Source organism: Salvia miltiorrhiza, chromosome 4 (assembly GCF_028751815.1).
Source record: "Salvia miltiorrhiza cultivar Shanhuang (shh) chromosome 4, IMPLAD_Smil_shh, whole genome shotgun sequence".
NCBI classification, from domain to species: Eukaryota; Viridiplantae; Streptophyta; class Magnoliopsida; order Lamiales; family Lamiaceae; genus Salvia; species Salvia miltiorrhiza.
In genome coordinates, this window is record NC_080390.1 from 45,631,296 (window position 1) to 45,650,415 (window position 19,120).

The following is a 19,120-nucleotide window of genomic DNA, read 5'->3' on the forward strand; positions in this document are numbered from 1 at the left end:
TACTTTCTTATATGAATTCTTGTCGCTGCATGCTTATTATACAAGTATTCTTTACATGTATGTTCATTTATATAAAAAGCTTCCTATTAGATTTCTCGTGTATATAATGTATTAAATCACAAAATGACCATTAAATTAAGCATATATAAGGGGCACATAGTAGAGAAAATTAATTTTGCAATAACTGATCTTAATATATAATACGTAAATAAAGTTCTTTAATCTCTATCCTACATCTACATAGCACTCTAAAGTTTCACTTCTAAATTTTCTCTCTAATCTTCTTTCTTTACTTGCAATAATAAATATTTTTAATTCCAATAAATCTATCTATATATAATACCAAAATATATTAAAGACAGTATCTTCATTCATGTACCTACACGACATTTTCAAATTTTCTATTTCTATTTCTATTTATCTTAAATTTTTATTTTGTCTATACATAATACTATTACATGATTAAAGACATGACCATTTTAATCCGTGTGCCGACACGACATTATCTATAGTATTTTCGAACTAATTTTTTTAAATCTTATTTAACCTAAATTCTAATTTTTAGTTCATGTATTTTATTTTTATTTATTTAATATTCTTAAAATTTTCTTAACTTAAAAGAGTACAATCTTTTATATTTATATTTGAATCCTAGTTTAAAAATGATGAATCCAACATTGATTTTTATAAGCTTCACAAGTTGAAAACCTTAATAAAATTATATCCAGATGTATCTTTAATATAAAATTTTTGTGATTGATGTAATTTGAATTGCACTGATCAATTTAAAGAGTATAATGTATCTATATGTGTTCTATATATATGAGCTTGGGTTGATGAACCTTAACCTTATTATTTTGATTCACTAATTGATATTTTAGAAAACTTCACTGATGGGATAATACAAATAAATTGGAATCTCATATATTTTTATATTTATATTATTAATTATTAATATTTACTCTATAATGTTTGAATTTTATTGAGACAAATAACCAATTATTATAACATGCAACTTATTTTTATAAATCCAAACGTGCTTGGTGAGTCAATAGATATACTATTCGACTTTGAGATGAAAATGAATAATTGGCGAGTACTTATACTATGCATTAATGCTTATTTTGTAATGTGCAAGTTTAATTGAGATCGATGAACAATAATAATTTATACTTAATTAATTATACTCCCTTCATCCCTCAAATAAATTCTCATCTTTCTTTTTTGGATCGTCCCCCAAATAATTTACTATTGATCATTTTGAGACACTATATATCCCACTACTAATAATATCTCATTTATTCTTGGTTTTCGCTTTTTCACCACTCTCAATATTAACACTTTTTCATAATTTTCAATACTAATTAGTATAACATTTTTTCACCATTTTCATTGCATTCAATAATTTTATCTTAAAATTCGTGTCCTTCCCTCTTAGGAAGTTATTTGAGGACGAAGGGAGAATATTTTATAAATTTAAATATTTTTAAGCAATTAACAGGTATTACAATATGATTTCAAGATGAAAAAGACTACTAAAATTAGTTTTCAAAATGGGCCCAAACATTAATGGACATGCTTATCAAACTTTGAAATCGGACATGCCTATCAAACTTTCCTCCTATTTTCTAATAATTTTTATTTATTATAAATATTTACTTTGTAATGTTCGTATTGTTATTGTGACAAATATCTAATTATTATAACATATATATTTATAAATTTAAATGAGTTCAGGTAATTAATGAGTATCGATGTATATGTTTGAGACCAAAAGAATGAAACATTAAAAAAAAAATCACCTTCTATTTGTATTTGAAAGGTAAACAACAAAATTTCGTTTATCAGCTTTCATTTTTGTTCATCACAATCATTGATTTCAAATGATTTAATCTTATCAAAATATAATTTACTTTTATAAATTACAAGGTAATTAAAATAATAGATTCCACGAATTACAAACTAGTATACACAATACCAAAACAAGAAACATAAGGCGTGTATAGAAATAGATGAAAGCACAAAACAGAGAGACATCCGTAGCTAATGACCTCCTACTAAGAAGTTGTCAACCCTTGTGTTAACTTTTCTGGAGAGAAATTTCATGCAGATAGGTGGCTTGACGCCGGCGAGAGCCAGCAGCGAGCTCGGCAACGTCCATATCCCGTCTCCGCAGATCAATCCAGAAGCCACGGCCGGCCCGAACGCGTCCGCCTTCACCTTATCAATCTTCTCCCAAACGAAAAGAATCAAGCTCCCAACACACATATCAATGGTGAAATACGCCCCGAGATAGAACGGGATCGCCATCGCCATAGGAATGGGAATGAACCTCGCCCATCTGGGTCCCAACGCGTCTCGGATGACGTTGATCACAACGGCCCCGATGAAGAACACGTAGCACAGCGTGAGGCAGTTCTTGGGCAAGGACGAAACTCCGTCCACTCCCAAGATGGCTATGTTGCGGTAGATGGTAGCGTAAGGTGCCGGATACTGCGACCCTTCCACCCCGAGATCATCAAATGCCTTGTAGAAGAGCCAAAACACGCAGGGCGAGATCACGCAGCCCATAGCAGTACCGATGATCTGGCTCACGAACATAGACCGTGGAGATGCAAGGGTCATGTACCCGGTCTTGAAGTCCTGCGTCAGGTCCGAGGCAGTCGACACGATGTTCATCATCACCCCGCACGCGGCCAGCCCCGCCAGAACACCTCCGTGCGCAGCCCCGGCCCATGCACCGATCACAAATATGGCCAACTTGCCGTAAGTCGAAGCCAGTGACCAATCAGTAAGGCCGCATCCATAGGCGTTGCAGAAGCCTAGGGCGGGTGCAAATAAGTATATCACCACAATGTAGTACCATTTTAGAGGGTTGAAGATGTGAGGAATAGTAGCAGCAGAGATTACTGCAATGGTGATGTAGCCGGCAACGGCAATCCATGTAGGGATTTGATCCCTGAGAAAAAGTTGGGTTCTACGGTGATCATCGTAGGAGAGAGTAGGAGGCAGAGGGGTGTGGCCGCCTACGGGAAGGGCTTGGCCGGTATTTTTGTTGCGGAGTTGGTGGTACAAGCCGAATAAGGTGCGGCTTAGGACCTTAACGAAGTTGTAGAGTCCATCGCCAAGAATCATAGCTATGGCAATGAAGACCTGAACAATCGAATCAAACTTTCAAAAATGGCTGCTGCTGAGATGTTCGAATTAGTTAGAAAATAAAGTAGGAGAAATTACCCTGTAACCTTGCAAGCCATGAAGGTTGCTGGATGGATACTTGGCAGAGTACCAGTCGCCTTTCCTGTTGTTTATGAGCGGCCACATAATGCCCCACGACAGGATAGCGCCAACCAGCAACGATATGTTGATGAGATACGGACATATCATACCAACACCAACATATGTTGCAGAGAAATCAAAGTAGAACCTGACACAGATATGCAATACAATTCTGTCTCAGTGATGCATGCCTTAAACACATAATCTTTTCAATAGGTGTAAAACTAATGAGGAAACTCACCTGTTGTCATATGCTTTAAGGCCAAATGTAGGGAAATTCACAAATCCGCAGGAATCTGCTGCAGTGAAAAACCATTGGAAGAAACCCCAGAGGAAGCTGAAGGAGAAGAACTTCCCCAAAGTTCTTACTTGTTTCCTGAACCACCCAAAACGTATTAGGAAAGCTATCGAGACTGATACATATATTTGGAGCAGAGTAGCATCGAATATGAAAAAGCGACTCACTTGGCTAACTTGGCTCCTAGAGGAGTGTGAAAACTATTGATGAGATGAGCAGTTGCAGTACCACTTGGATAAGTAAGTTTGAAATCAATGATCATTATCTGAACCAATACAAGAAACGACGTTACTCCAAGCAGCAGGGTATATATATCTTGCATACTTGAATTTAAGTTGGCAGAGACAGATGAGAACTTGACAAATGCATGATAAAAGACAAGAATTTAACCACTGCTTATGAAGGCATACCTTCCGAAGAGGTACAACAGAAAAGAGACCCAAAAAGCTAACGACGAACAGGAACCCAATCATCCATGACAGTTGAGGATTCTTCACATTCTGCGGATTATTATCTTCAGTAGTTTGTTTGGCGATGGCTTCGCTCATACCAAAAAGGTAGCTTCCAAAGCCTCCTGTGATTTCGATAATTTGTGTTAAAGAGTGTTATGCCATAAACTCAGTATAAAACTGTAATAAGAGTTTCCTAGTTTTCTTGCAAGTGATCAATAACCATGTACACAATCCATAACATTTCATTTAGTTTTTTCTTCATTCCAAACTCTTGAAGGTGAAACACAATTATGATGAATAAATAACCACAATGCATATGAATGAAGAGGAATTTCTTTCATTTTCTTGGCTATAAAAGTTATGGAGAGCACCATTATATAATTCATTTTTCTACGATGAATGCAACTTTTGGGATATTTTGAAAATTTCTATTAGCAGCTAGGGAAAACTATGCAGAACAGCGAGTTCATCCATGAGTCATGACCCCATGACTTGCACCATTTTCTCAACCAAAAAAATTAAAAAAAAGATCTTATAAGAATGCAGACCCACTGTCCTATTTATATCCTTCCATTCACGAAAAGTATGGTCTTTTTGGTCCGTCCATAATAAGTATAGTGTTTCCATTTTGATACACATACTCATATTTTCAACTTCATTCATACTCAATATTTACAAATAACTCATCTAACAAATCATTTTAAATTTGTCTAATAAATTTACTTTGGTGGGTCCATTTCTCTCCGTCTCACTATAAGTGAGACCATTTTTTTGGGCACGAGAATTAAAAAATATGTATTTTGTGTGTAGGTGAAAAAGTGATAAAGTGTTTAAAGGGTAAAACTTTTACCCAAAAAGAAAAGAGTCTCACTTATGATGGAACACTCAAAATAGAAAGAGTCTCACTTATAGTTGAACGGAGGGAGTATATGCCACCGTTCATAATTACTCTCAAATCATGCATCCTAATTAACCCTCAAACATAACTCCTAAACTATGGGGTATTTATTGTTTAGGATTAGTCTCGATAGATAACAATAATAAGCCTAATCCTTATATATTTGGATGAATTAGATTTTTAGAATATCTCAAAATTCTTAATAATTTTTACCATTTGGACTATTTTTATTTGATTCATATTTAATTTAAAAGGTAGAATTGAAGAAAGCATAATCTTCGAAACAAGTACTCCCTCCGTCCCACTCCAATAGACTCACTTCTTTTGAGCACGGAGATTAAGAAAACTTACTTTTTAATAGGAAAGTGGTAGTAAAGTGGTGTGGTCCACACCAATTAAGTACAACTTTTTTACCTAAAAAAAAAAATGAGCCTATTGGCCTGGAACAACCCAAAAAAGAAAATGAGCCTATTGGAGTGGGACAGAGAGAGTATATCTTATCACTTGTGCAAACGGTCTTCTAAATAAAAACTACACGATTTAATAGGTTAGGTCATCCCATCCAATTAACGGTCTTCTAAATACTCCCTCCGTCCCAACTATAATGAGACTCTTTTTTTTTGCATGCAAAATAAATGGACTTTTTTTTTGGGACGAAGGGAGTATAAACTACAAACGCTACATGATTTAACAGGTTAGGTGATCCCATTCAATCAATCGTAATGAAATCAGCTGTATTCATATTATAAGATTAGGTGATGTATTTTTGTTTCAAGAATGAAAAACCAATATTGTTACCCGACGAAAGGGCAGCATCGATGACTTCTATCTAAGTGTTTCAATTGATTTGATCTGATAAAATAAGTCAGCGCAAAAATTTAATCAAAATTTGCCATCAAGTTGTGTAACGTAAGTCACGCAACAAGTGATGGTGGAATCTCGTGAGAAGTCATAAATTCTACACTTTAATTAGCCAACTTGCATAAATATTTAATATTTCCTAGAATCTCACAACATATCACGTCACATGATAGCCAACTATACAAGTCCAAGAAAATTTATGAAAACCAAATACTCCCTCACTCCATCACGAAAAGTGGGATACATTTACTATTTTTGACTTCCATAAAAATCACAGCCCTTTTCTTCTTATTATATGAGTTCACATCTTTTATTTATTTTTTATTCTCATAAATATCTTTTATTTATAAAAAATATTATCCTTAATTTAATCTCAACCACTCATTTTACGCATAGTGAGAACATTTCGAGATGAGATCCAGTGTCCCACAATCTTATGTGTGCCACCGTGTCTCATGCTTATATCTATTATTTTAAAAATATTTTTTATAAAAATAAAATTTATTATAATACTATGAATTATATTGAAGTTTTATTTCAAAAAATTAATTTTTTTTAAAAGTATATACCATGACTTTGAATTTATCAACCTATTATTAGCTAATAAAAGTGAAATTAAATGATAAAAAATAATTATATACCCTAAATTGATGGGATAAACCCTAGTTAATAATCATAAAATTAAACTAAAGCATATAAAGTTGAAATTGAAAAAAATATACATAAGAAATTAAACAAAATTGAAAGTGGGACACAAAGTGGGACATAAAGTGTGGTACACTGAATCTCATTCCGAACATTTCTACATTACATAAAAATCACCAATCATTTTATTAAAACTTATGTCCAATAAATTTATCCACTTTTCATAAACGGAGGGAGTACATTAAAATTATGTATTTATTTTCTTTTTATTACATTCCTCAAATATAAGAGTTTCTTATTTTTAAATATATACTACTCTACACGTAATTTTGATAATTTTATTTTTAATATAAAAATATTTCTCCATTATCAATATCTCTTTTCAATATCAACATTCTCAATAAATTTTTATTAAACTTATGTTGAAATATTATATGCATAAATATAAGGGAGAGATGGAGAAATCTTATTTGAAAGGAAATAAAAAGAAAGTTACTACTACTAAATATCATAAGTCAAAACATTATTTTTATAGTGCTTGGATTATCTTTGCAGACTGTTGACAGCAATAAAGACACAGACTTTCACTTTTCCCACATTCTAGAAATTTGTTTTTCTTTCTTTTCTCCAAAAAGCTGGCAGACTAATTTTTATCCATCAACTAACAAGCATTCAATTTGGATATTAATTGAATTATATATATATAAAAGAATAGTGGTCCAAAAAATTAGCATCTCATAATGTGTTAGGACCGACCCACCAAAACGGCAGCACGCCTACTTCTTTGAAAGATAATATACTAAAAGACGAGACACTCTTGCACCCAAATGAATGTTCATATAGAAATAGTCACATCAATATGTGATCAATATCGATACATAAACAAAATTCCAACAATCACTATATAGTTATCAGGATTATTTCACAAAATTAAAACAAAAATGCTAAACTTTATGAAATGCAACGACGCCGTATTCATTCTTTTTAAGATACACTTGACAACCAACATTTTGCATGAATTTTAAGTTACTGTATTTTAACTCATACATTAAGAACTGTGAATTCGGTACATTTCAAAACATGCTAATTATTTTTACCCAAAACCGCAGAGAATTCCAGACTGTCAACAGCACATAGAATCAGTGTGTATGTGTGTGTGTGTGTGTGTGAGAGAGAGAGAGAGAGAGATTGACCGCTGAAGGCGATGCCGGAGGAGGCGACGACGCAAGTCTGAATGACGGTGTTCTCCTGCCTAGTAAATGGTTGCTTCAGAAAGCCTGATTTCTCGAGAAATTTGGTCCACGTCTTGACGAAGAAGAATCCGAGGAGGCCAGCCGAGACGTTGAGCGACGGGATGATCCCAGTCGTGAGATTCAGCTTCATCACGATGAACGTGAACAGAATTGATAGAATGAAGCTCACCACGAACGACCGCAGCGTGAGCTGCATCTGCCACGACGGCACCTCCTTGCTCTCGAAAATCCTCTCCACCGACTCATCCTCAACGCCGTTGGCCCGGTCTTCCTGCGCCGCCGCGAGATTCCTCTCGCCGTCTTCCCCGTCGGTCTTCTTCTTGGTGCTGGAGGACCGATCCATGGCGTCTTAGTTTTCCAATTAAGGATTTTGATTGTTTTGAAATTTGTGTTTGGGTTTAATAGAGAGAGAAGGGGCGTGTGGTCTACTTTTGCGGGGAGAGGGAGATTGCCTCAATGTGATCAACGCGCAGTCACACTACTGCTTGACTCCGTATGTGTGTGAATGCATTACATTGTTTTTTTTTTTTATGAAATTACATTATAAATAATACAAACCACACACCCCCTAATGATTATTGTGGCCGGGAGTATTCGAACATGTGACCTCTTGGACAACAGACAACCACCCCAACCACTAGGCCATACCAAGGGGACAATGCATTACATTGTTGCTTTCATTTTGGGGGTGAGGATAATGCAACTTGCCACACCAAGACTGTTTTGCTACAAAATTTGTCCACATTAATGTTAAGTAAAATGACATGAATTTTAATAAAATAGTTAAATGTGTTATAAGTGGAGTAAGAGTTTACTTTATTGTGAATAAAAAAACTTGCTAAAATAAACTAGATACTCCCCCGTCCTAATAATGAAGACACACTTTATTTGGGCACAGAAATTAAGGAGAGGTAGTTTAGGTGATAAAGTACTGAAGCCCACATCATTAGTGCAATTGATTAACTTTTGTTTATTGAATTAATTTACTTTTATTTTACATTTTAGATTAATTTTTTAATTTTAAAAATTCAGAATTTTGAAAATTTTAATTAATTTAATTATTTTTTTATTTTCAATTTTTCTGTTTGTAATTTTTTTTAATTACTGTTTCTCTTCCAAAATCAAGGATCTTGCAATGGCCACAATCACAAGCAGCAAAGGGTTGAACACCGACACAAACAATGACCTTCTCCCACCACGCCGCCAGAGTGAACATCACTCCAGACCTCAAAATCCCCTGTTACACTTCTCACAATCACAACCTTTTTATCCTTAATTATTTCAATGAATCAAGATTCTTGCATATATGTAACTACTTACAGCAATAGCTACTGTGAGAAGCCTAATATCGAACGCATCTCGCCCAAAATCGAACCAAGGCGGAGGGGTTCTCACCCAAAAATTGAACGCCTCTCGCCCAAAATCCAACGCCGCCCTGCAAACCCTAGCCACTAGAACCAGATCCGTAGGAGAATAGAAGAGGATGTGTGGCGGCTGTTCGGTCGCAGAAGGCGGCGGCGGCAGACACAGAGGTCTAGAAAAAGATAGATGAGCGAGAAAGATGAGGAAGAATCGAGAGGGGAAGAGAGAGGGGTCGAACAGAGAGAGATGCGAGGGGAGGAAGGAAGACGGTCGGGGCGCGGCGGCGAAGCCGCCATCGACTGGAGAAGGCAGAGAGAGTGGCGGAGAGGCCAGAGAAGACAGAGAGATAAAGAAAGAATTTAGGGTTTTGTTTCTTATTTATAATGTAATTAAGGTGTAGTTAATTAAATATTCTTATTCCCTAATTATTTTCTTATTTAGAAGTGTGTCTTTATTATTGGGACAACCCAATAAGGAAAGTGTGTCTTCATTAATGGGACGAAGGGAGTACATTTTATGAGAGAACAAATAAATATGACAAATTGACTACATTATTTCTCAAGTTGATTTCTCATCTATATGAATATATATCCAATAATTGTAAGCATCACCTGGAGCTTTCTTATCTTTGTTATAACTAAAGCGACTTAAAATTACTCCCTCCGTTCCATTATACAAGACCAAGTTCTTTTCGGCACGGGAATTAAGAAATTGGTATTTTGTGTGTTAAATGTAGTAGGTGAAAAAGTGAAAAGGTGAATAAAGAGTAAATTTTTTTGCTACTTTTAAAAACTGATCTTGCTTCGTGAGACAGACCAAAAAGAAAACTTGGTCTTGCTTCATGGGACGAAGGGAGTATAAAAGATTCAACAATATATAAATATTTGTTTATGTGTGTTATTATTGTCCATCTAATATTATTTTAACTACAAATTAAATAAAATTAGAGCATTTCAATTCTACGAATAATTGTCCATCTAATATTATTTCAATAAATTATAGCTAAATTTCATTGTTGCGAACAAAATTACCTCTGAATTATACGTATAAAACACGAGTCATCCCTATTTCTTTCTCGAATTTCTTCCTCTTTCGTGCTCCCCTCCCGATGACTCTCTCTCTCTTACACCGGCGACTCCCTCTCTTTGACGATTTACTCTTTGTCGTCGTTGTCGTCAGTGGCAGAGCCAGGAATTTAGTTGAGGGGAGGGCTGAATTTGTACGGGACGCCCCCCCGTTTTTTTTTTTTGGCATTTCCGTATATTGTAGGTCTTTTTTATTAAAAGACAAGCATAATAGTAATAATAACGGACAATATTTTCATAATTTATATAGTTTCAATACATTATAATTTTTTTGAAGGCATTCCGTACATTTTAGGCATTTTTTATTAAAAGAAAAACATAATAGTATTAATAATGAATAACATTTTCCTAGATTATATAGTTTAAAATAAAACAATTAACATTAAATTAAATGTATATGAAGGGATATAATAAGTAAATCAATTTTATAGGACAAAGTTCTTTTATAATAAATATATTTGTTATGTCTTGAAATTTCCCACTTCGCACTATGTGTATAGTTGAGATCTGTAATCTGTAACCCTAGCCGCATAATAAAATATGTTATCATCTCTGCCCGTGGATGTAGCTAAATTGGTGAACCACATAAATATGTGTCTTCTTTATATTTCTGTTTGATTGTACTCTTTAATCCTATTCCGTCACAACAAACATATATACTTAAAAAAAAAAAAAAAAAAAAAAAAAAAAAACCTCAAAATTTGGGAGGGGGCTTAAGCCCTCCGTAATCCCCATGTGGCCCCGCCACTGGTTGTCGTCATCGTAAGATCTAGTCCTCTTCTCTGATTCAATACGGTATCGTCGTTGTCATCATCTTCTCTAGAATTCGATGAACTCCACCAATCTAGTTCCAGATCTACAAAATCTATGAGTTCGAGTTGTAAAAGTTCCATATCTGAAATAAAATCGTACGAATTTATACCATTTATTCCAAAGTCTATCACGCCAATGAAAAGAATGGATGGTGCTAGAGTGCCAATTAGCACCATCTATTCTGAGATCTATCGTTGCAAGAGCTGGTATGAAAGGTCTTAATGGAGTCATTAGCACCATTTGTGTCAACCGTTCCGATATTTATTACACCAAGGGTTATCACGAGTGGCACAAAATAATGCATTTATACCCTTCGTCCCAAGTGCGCAAACGAATACTTATTGGGGTGGTGAGAAAACAATCTCAAGGCTCGTCCAAAATACGTGCTCAAAACAAGGATTCAGTTACGCCGTCGGTGGTATCCGTTTCAAACCACTGAAGATTTAGTTAAGGCATTTAGTTATATTTGTGAGATTTCGTGTCATTTTGTGTTCTTTGTCAGGTTGGTAGTTGGATTTGTTGGAAAACGAAAAAGATGAATAAAATGTTGGTTGAAATTTTAGTCATGAATTGTACTTCAATTTGTTAAAACAAACTTCAAGGATATGGTTTTTTTGGTGGGGGGAGGGGGGAGAGGGGGTGAAACCAAGTGCTAGCACGACAGATCTTAAGACGAATGGTGCAAATGGACTATTTAGTACCATTCGTTCCAAGTGCTAGTGAAACAAATCTTGGGACGAATGGTTCAAATAGGTTATTCCGTACCATTCATTCCAAGTGCTGGCGAGATAGATATTGGGACGAAAGATGCGAATAGGTCATTTCGTATCATTCGTTCCAAGTGTTGGCGAGACAGATCTCGTGAAGAATAGTACAGATAGACTATTTTATAGTATTCGTTCCAAGTGCTAGCGAGATAGATCTTGGGACGAATGGTGCGAATAGGTCATTTCATTCCAAGTGTTGGTGAGACAGATCTCGTGAAGAATAGTACGTACGAATAAACTATTTTGTAGTATTCGTTTCAAGTGTTGACGAGATAGATCATGGAACAAATGGTGCGAATAGGCCATTGCATATAATTTATTCAAGTGAAGTTGAGACAAATTTTAGGACGAATGGTGCGAATAGGCCATTTCAATCATTCGTTTCAAGTGCATGCAAGACAATTTTTTAGACGGATGGTATGAATATGACATTTCGTTATATTCATTCCAAGCACACGATCGTCTGATCATGGCATAGTCGATCGTGGCACGAATAATACAAATAACCTTCACTCGGACTAGATCTGCAATCAACTAAATAAATAAATTTTCTAAGTATATTCGAAGAAGATGATAGAAAATTTGAAGAAAATAACATAGGAACTCACATTGTCAGAACTCCATCTTCAAATTTTAATGGATAAGATTACTAGAAAAATAAATAGACAGAAAAAAAAAAAGGCTAAATAAACACATCATAAAATGAACGCAATCAGAAAATCATCCACGCCGTCGTAGGAGAAAATCACGAAATGTTAGAAAATAATAAACAAATAAATAGAGAAAGAAATAGGGAGATCCAGAGGAGAGAGAAAAAATAAATAATTTAAAAGATCTGTGATAATAAATTAACTCGAATATGAGATTTTTAGTTTCATGCATTAATTAACTGACAAAAAAATCAGAAATTATATTAGTTTAGCATAAAATCATTTGGTAAAATGAAAAAAATGACAAATGAACAGACAAAACATTTATTTGAAGTTGCCATTTTAGACTGCAGCCTAGCGTTGGGACAATTGCGCATGGCAGTTGTTCTTGTGTACAATTTTTCTTTGAAGTGTTTACATGAAAAACAAAAAAGCAGTCAAAAGTATATTGGAAATGTGTACATTATTGATTATAGTTGAAATACGTAAGAATGTGCAGATATCTAGTAGTATTAAATAAAATTTCAAATATATTTAAGTTTACGGTTATTATTATATACTCCATTCGTTCATAAAAAAATATATCTATTTTATCATTTCATTTCATCCATAAAAAATATATATTTAATTCATTTTTGATAATATACCTTACAAACACTTTTAACTATTACACTTACAAATAATGTGGAATTCATATTCCACTCACAAATAATCAACGCAATTTTTAAAACTCATGCTGAAGCCATTTAAATATATTTTTAATAGACAGCGGGATTATTACATGTTACAATTTTTTTTTTTTTTTTTTGAGAGGAAAGACGGAATTTTATTAACGTAAATCCCGACTAGCTAAGTCTAGGAGCCAAACCGGGAAGTTCGACTCCCATAACATCACATCATCGCAAGATAAAGCGAAATGAGCTAGAGAGTGAGCTACAAAATTAGCCTCACGTCTAACATGGCGGAAATCCACCACACACCTCACGTGCATGAGAAAACGCCGCACGATAATCTTCACAAAGAGATTCTGATCTCACCTCCGCATCACTAACAACATGCACAGCCAGCAACAAGTCAGAATAAGCCATGATCGGGCCCAAGTCCATGAGCAAGCAGTTTCCAATTCCCAAAAGAAGAGCCTGCAGCTCGCCCATCAAAGTCGTCGGGGTATGTCCTATGCGCTGAGCAGCTGCTAACACTAATCTTCCTTTCCAGTCACGAACCACCATGCCAACGCCTCCCACTCCTCCGTCACTTCTCGCTACATCCACGTCCAGCCTTAGATAGGTTTTTTTAGGAGGTATCCATCTTTTATCACCCACTTTACATGTTACAATTGTCCAAATATTATGAATGTATATTTGTTGTCGGTGCATTTAGGAATTGTTAATAGGGGATTGAACTTGTTATAATATGAAGCCAATTATAAAGCCTGAAAGATATTTATATGAGGGCTCGGGGAGGGGGACAATAGCTCTGAAGTAAAAAAAAAAAAAAAAAAAAAAAACAGTTTATTTCTTGTGTCCAAGTGAAATTTTAATATGCTTGAGATTATGGTTCGATCACTTGCTATAATAAATACTTCATTCATTCATAAAAAATTTGTCATATTTTTCTTTTCGGTCTGTCCACGTAAAATTTGCCGTTATTTATAGTAAGAGATTAAATAAGACTCTTACTCCACTAACAATTCCACTTATATTTTTTTTATTAAAATTCGTATAGTTCACAATGTGATATACTAGTTTTTTGTGGACGGAGCATTGGCGGATGCACATTGGTGCAAGGGGGTTACAACCCATATTCTTATACAGTATATATTTTTAATATATATATACATAGGGGAGGGCTAGAATAAAAACACTCTTAAGTGTATAAAATATAAATGATTTTCAGCCCTTAGATAATCAAGATCTACGGTTGATTCGTAACTCTGTTGGATGAATTCGTGGTCCTGAGTTCGAATCCCAAAGGTAGCAAAAATTTATTTTTCGCAATTCGTAACTCTGTTGGATGAATTCGTAACCCTGTTGGATAAAATTCGTACATTAAAAAACGTTTATATTTATATTTTAAGAAGTGTTTTCACTGTAGCCCTCCCCTACATACATATATATATATATAGGGATGTCAATCGGGCCAATCCACTCGGTTTCGGGCCAACCCATTCGGTTTCGGGTTATTTTCGGTTCGGGCTAGTCGGTTTTTTTATTTTTCGGGCTAAAATTTTTCGACCCTAACCTTAACCCACTCGGTTTCGGGCTAGCCCGTTCGGGCCCACAAATTTACGATTTTTTTATATCTATAATTTTTTTGTATGGATAATCATATTATTGTAATAAAAATATGTCGTGTTTTTTAAATAAAAACATTTCGCCTTATTTTAGATACAAAAATTAGTATTATTTTAATGTAAATTTACATAATATCTAATTTTAACTTTATTTTTGATAAAAATTGTATATAGATATAACATAAATCATTATCTTTCTTTGACTTTTATATCATAAATATTTATTATTAATCGTTAGAAAAAATCAAATCATATTATACAAGCATCTAAATGTTATTATCAAATTAAATAGTAAAGTATTAAAGTTTTGAAATGAATTATTAAGAAAGTGTTCGGTTAATCGGGTCAACCCACTCGGTTTTCGGGCCAACCCTATCGGGCTCGGGCTATTTTCGATTCGGGCCATTCGAGCTAAATTTTTTTCGGGCTAAAAATTTTCAGCCCTAACCCACCTTTTTTATCGGTCTATTCGGGTCGACCCGTCGGTTTCAGACTTTTTTGACATCCCTATATATATATATATATATATATATATATATATATATATATATATATATAGGGAAGAGCTAAAATAAGAACATTTCATTAAGATATAAAATAAGAATAATTTTTAGCCCTTAGATCATCAAGATCTACGGTTGATTCGTAATCCCGTTGGATGGATTTATGGTCCTGAGTTCAAATCCCAAAGGTAGCAAAAATGTATTTTTCACAATTCATACATTTATACAGCGAATTCATATGCGATGAGGAGTAATATATGCAGAGCAAGGGAATGAGCTTTATCAGAGAGACGAACCTCACCAGAGGAACGGACTTTGCCAGAGGAACGGGTGTCGACAGAGAAATGAGCTTTACCAGAGAAATGGCTTCCGTCAGAGAAGCCATACTCGTAAGAGAAATGGCCTATGTCAGAGAAGCCGCACCCGCCAGAGAAGTGGCCCGTATCAGAGGAATGGCTTTCGCCAGAGAAGTCACTAGAAAGAACGGAGAAATCTCCCGCCTGAAGGGCAAGTTTACCTTTATGCCCTCGACCACGCGAGGCGTATGTTTCAACACTGAATTTACTATTTTGTCCTTAGCTTGTAATCTATAAATAGCCATGCGTACGCTTACTTCACTTGCAATACAACCGCAATCAGATTCTCGTGCTCTCAACTTTGCTTTTCTCTTATTTTCCAAACAACACTAGGTATAATTCGAAATCCAATAATAATATACCGATTAAATCTATACCCATTCAATCATACATCACCAATACGTGTTCTATATAAAATTCATACATTAAAAATTGCTCTTATTTCTTATTTTAAGATATGCTCTCACGGTAGCCCACCTCTATATATATATATAGGGCGCGGTTATAGTGAGAACCACAATTATCGTGAGAACATAAGAACCAATAAAATTACTGCATCTGCTATACAAATTAATGCATCCGCTATTAAATTTAATGCATCCGAAAAAAATAATTTTTTTGCTCCCTTCAGGATTAGAACCCAGCACCTGCATCCATCCACCAAGATGATGCATCCACCGTAGATCTTGATGATCGAATGGTTTAAAATGGTTCTTCGTTCTTATTTTATTAGTGGTTCTTATTTGAACCTCTCCATATATATATATATATATAAGAAATACAAGAACAAATATAATATATTTTTTTAATAACTATTATATCCATGTTAATTATTTAATATTTTACAGTGATTTGTTATATTAGTTTGTTAAAATTGTGTTATTTTTTACTCATTTTCATTTCTTAATTAACTTTTAATGTTTAATTTGAGGCAATGATCGAGTCAAAGTAAAATTATGAACTATTAATAATGAATTAATTTATTTTTTTAGAAGATGAAACAATTTTTCAAAAAATATGCCTAGAAATAGGTTTTTATATGTTTTCAATGTACTTGTCGTTGAATTAATAGAACTAACAACTATTATTATATTAAGTGATTGATTCTAATTCAATCTATTAAGATTCTATTTGAATATAAAAATAAATTGTACAAAATCTTAAAAAAAAATTAGCTTGGGGGCTCCACGCCCCCGAACCGCTGCAAAAATATTGGACGATGATAAATGTGTATGTGTTAATGTAGATACCTTTGGTATAAAATGCATCAAAATTGTGTTGGCGTGCATTTACGAAAATGGAAAAACAGAAAATCAAATTTCACATGTAATTTATAAGAATGCAGATACGTCTGTCTGATATAAAATGCATTAAAAATTATGATACTGTAGATTTACGAAAATATACTAGTGTGTAGCCCGTCGAAATTCGACGGAAAACCACTTTATATTATAATTATTATTTATATTATAATTATTATTGTGTATTATTTTTTATTATAGCATATGAAATTATTTTTATCAAAATTATTTTTAAATTTTAATTGTATTTGACCAAATTAAATTACTGGTACAGTTCAAACTATAATCTCAACAATTTTTTTTCAGGTACATGTCAATTTTTTGTTGAGAATTAAAATAGATTGTCTTTTTATATAAATTTTTATTTGATGAAATTTCATAAAAAGTTTAGGAAAAATTTACTAATTTTATAGGAGTGTGTGTAATTTTTATGAAGTGACGGACAAAATTTAGGGATTATAGCCAAAAAATACACGAACTTTGATAAAAGTTGCAATTTTCACCTGAACTTTCAAATTAGCCAAAATATACCTGAACTTGTATTTTTTTGTTGTAAATTTCACCTGAACTTGCAATGATTGAACTCCGTCGAGGTGAAATTTACAACAAAAAATATAAATTCAGGTATATTTTGGCCAATTTGAAAGTTCAGGTGAAAATTGCAACTTTTATCAAAGTTCGTGTATTTTTTGGCTATAATTCCCAAAATTTAAGACCACATCTTATATATGAACATCATTTCATCCGAATCTTACAAGACTTTTGAACATCATCTTGTCTGTAACTTGAAATATCACATTTGACTTTTGTGCGTTGAACTTCTAATCATTATCTTTTCTGAAGCTTATTATATGAGATTTGATTTATGAATATCATCTCATCCGCAACTTAAAAGATAAAACCTGACTTGTGAGCAGCATCCTATTTGGAGCTCGTAAAACTATAACTGACTTGTGAGCATCATTTCGTGTGGAGCTTGAAAAATCGTAACTGACTTGTGAGGATCATCTCGTCTATAGTTTGATAGATCGGAGTTGAGTTCTAAGCATCACCTATTTGGAGCTTCAAAGACCGGGGCTGAGTGCTAAGCATTTTCTCATTCGAAACTTTAAAGGTCGGAATTAAGTTGTGAGCATCATTAGTTTGGAGCTTGACAAACCACTACTAATTTGTGAGCATCACATTGTTTGGAGCCAAAATACTCGTAGACCATAATTGGCTAGTGAGCATCATCTCGTGTGGAGCTTAAAAGACTATAACTGACTTGTAAGCATCATCTCGTCCATAGTTTGATAGATCGGAGTTGAGTTCTAAGCATCACTCATTTGAAGCTTGAAAGATCGCAGATGAGTGCTAAGCATTATCTCATTTGAAAAAGCTTAAATGACCATAATTTAGTTAAAATCATAATCTCATTTGGAGTTTGGCAAACCAGCTCTAACTTATGAGCATCATATTGTTTGGAGCCAAAATTGAGTTTTGAGTACATCTCTTATGAAGCTTGATAGACCACCTATGACTTTTTAACATTATATTGTTTGGTGTTTGAAAGATCAAAAGTGAATTTTGAGAATCATCTTGTCTAGAGCTATAAAAAAAATATACCTAGCGGAAATGCTTACAAATCAATTGGTTAATTTGTATTGTCATTAATTTAATACAAAAGATAATTTTACCACGTTGAATAAATAAAAAACTTATGCAGATTGCAGACATATCAAGATGAATTACTTTTATATATGTTAAGCCAAATTTTACTATATTTTAATTTATTTATATAAGTATTAGTGTTTAGAAAATCATCTTATGTTTAACAGACAATTAGAATTTTTAGCTTTCTTAATGTTAGTACTGTGACAAACTCGTCATTTTTTCAAAATTGAATTAGATAACTAATATTTCGAATTTTCATAGTTACACCAAACTGAATTTCCCTTGAACCTACATCCAATAATTGAAATTGAATTTTTCAATTCAATTATTGGTTAATCCAGTTAAACCAAGTAACATATGTAGTTTTGAAAAAATCAATAATAATTAATTCGTATTTTAGTTGGTTGATTTGATTTTATAAGAAATAATAAAATTAAATTATTTGATCTTTTTTAAATATAATTATTTATTGGGATCACCTTATAGAGTCAATGCACTTGAGAAGAGAGACAGTATGGTGGGGACCACCTTATAGTGTCTTTCACTGTGGATGCTCTACGAAAATTGATTTGCTTTAAACAAACTAATATACTACTCCCTCCGTCCCACTGTAAGTGAGACTTTTTTTTGGGCACGGAAATTAAGAAAAGTGTA

The 19,120-nt window shown here is 33.7% G+C and overlaps 1 protein-coding gene across 1 annotated transcript; it reads right to left on the reverse strand.

Moving 5' to 3' along the window:
- Positions 1 to 1,894: 1,894 nt before the first annotated feature.
- LOC131023750 (probable metal-nicotianamine transporter YSL7) lies at positions 1,895 to 8,408 on the reverse strand. Its single transcript, XM_057953322.1, has 6 exons — positions 7,624 to 8,408; positions 3,985 to 4,148; positions 3,742 to 3,839; positions 3,518 to 3,652; positions 3,235 to 3,424; positions 1,895 to 3,153 (listed from the first exon to the last, which is right to left on the reverse strand). Exons 1-6 carry the CDS (start codon positions 8,024 to 8,026, stop codon positions 2,044 to 2,046), a joined length of 2,100 nt encoding a protein of 699 aa, XP_057809305.1. The 5' UTR covers positions 8,027 to 8,408; the 3' UTR covers positions 1,895 to 2,043.
- Positions 8,409 to 19,120: the final 10,712 nt, after the last annotated feature.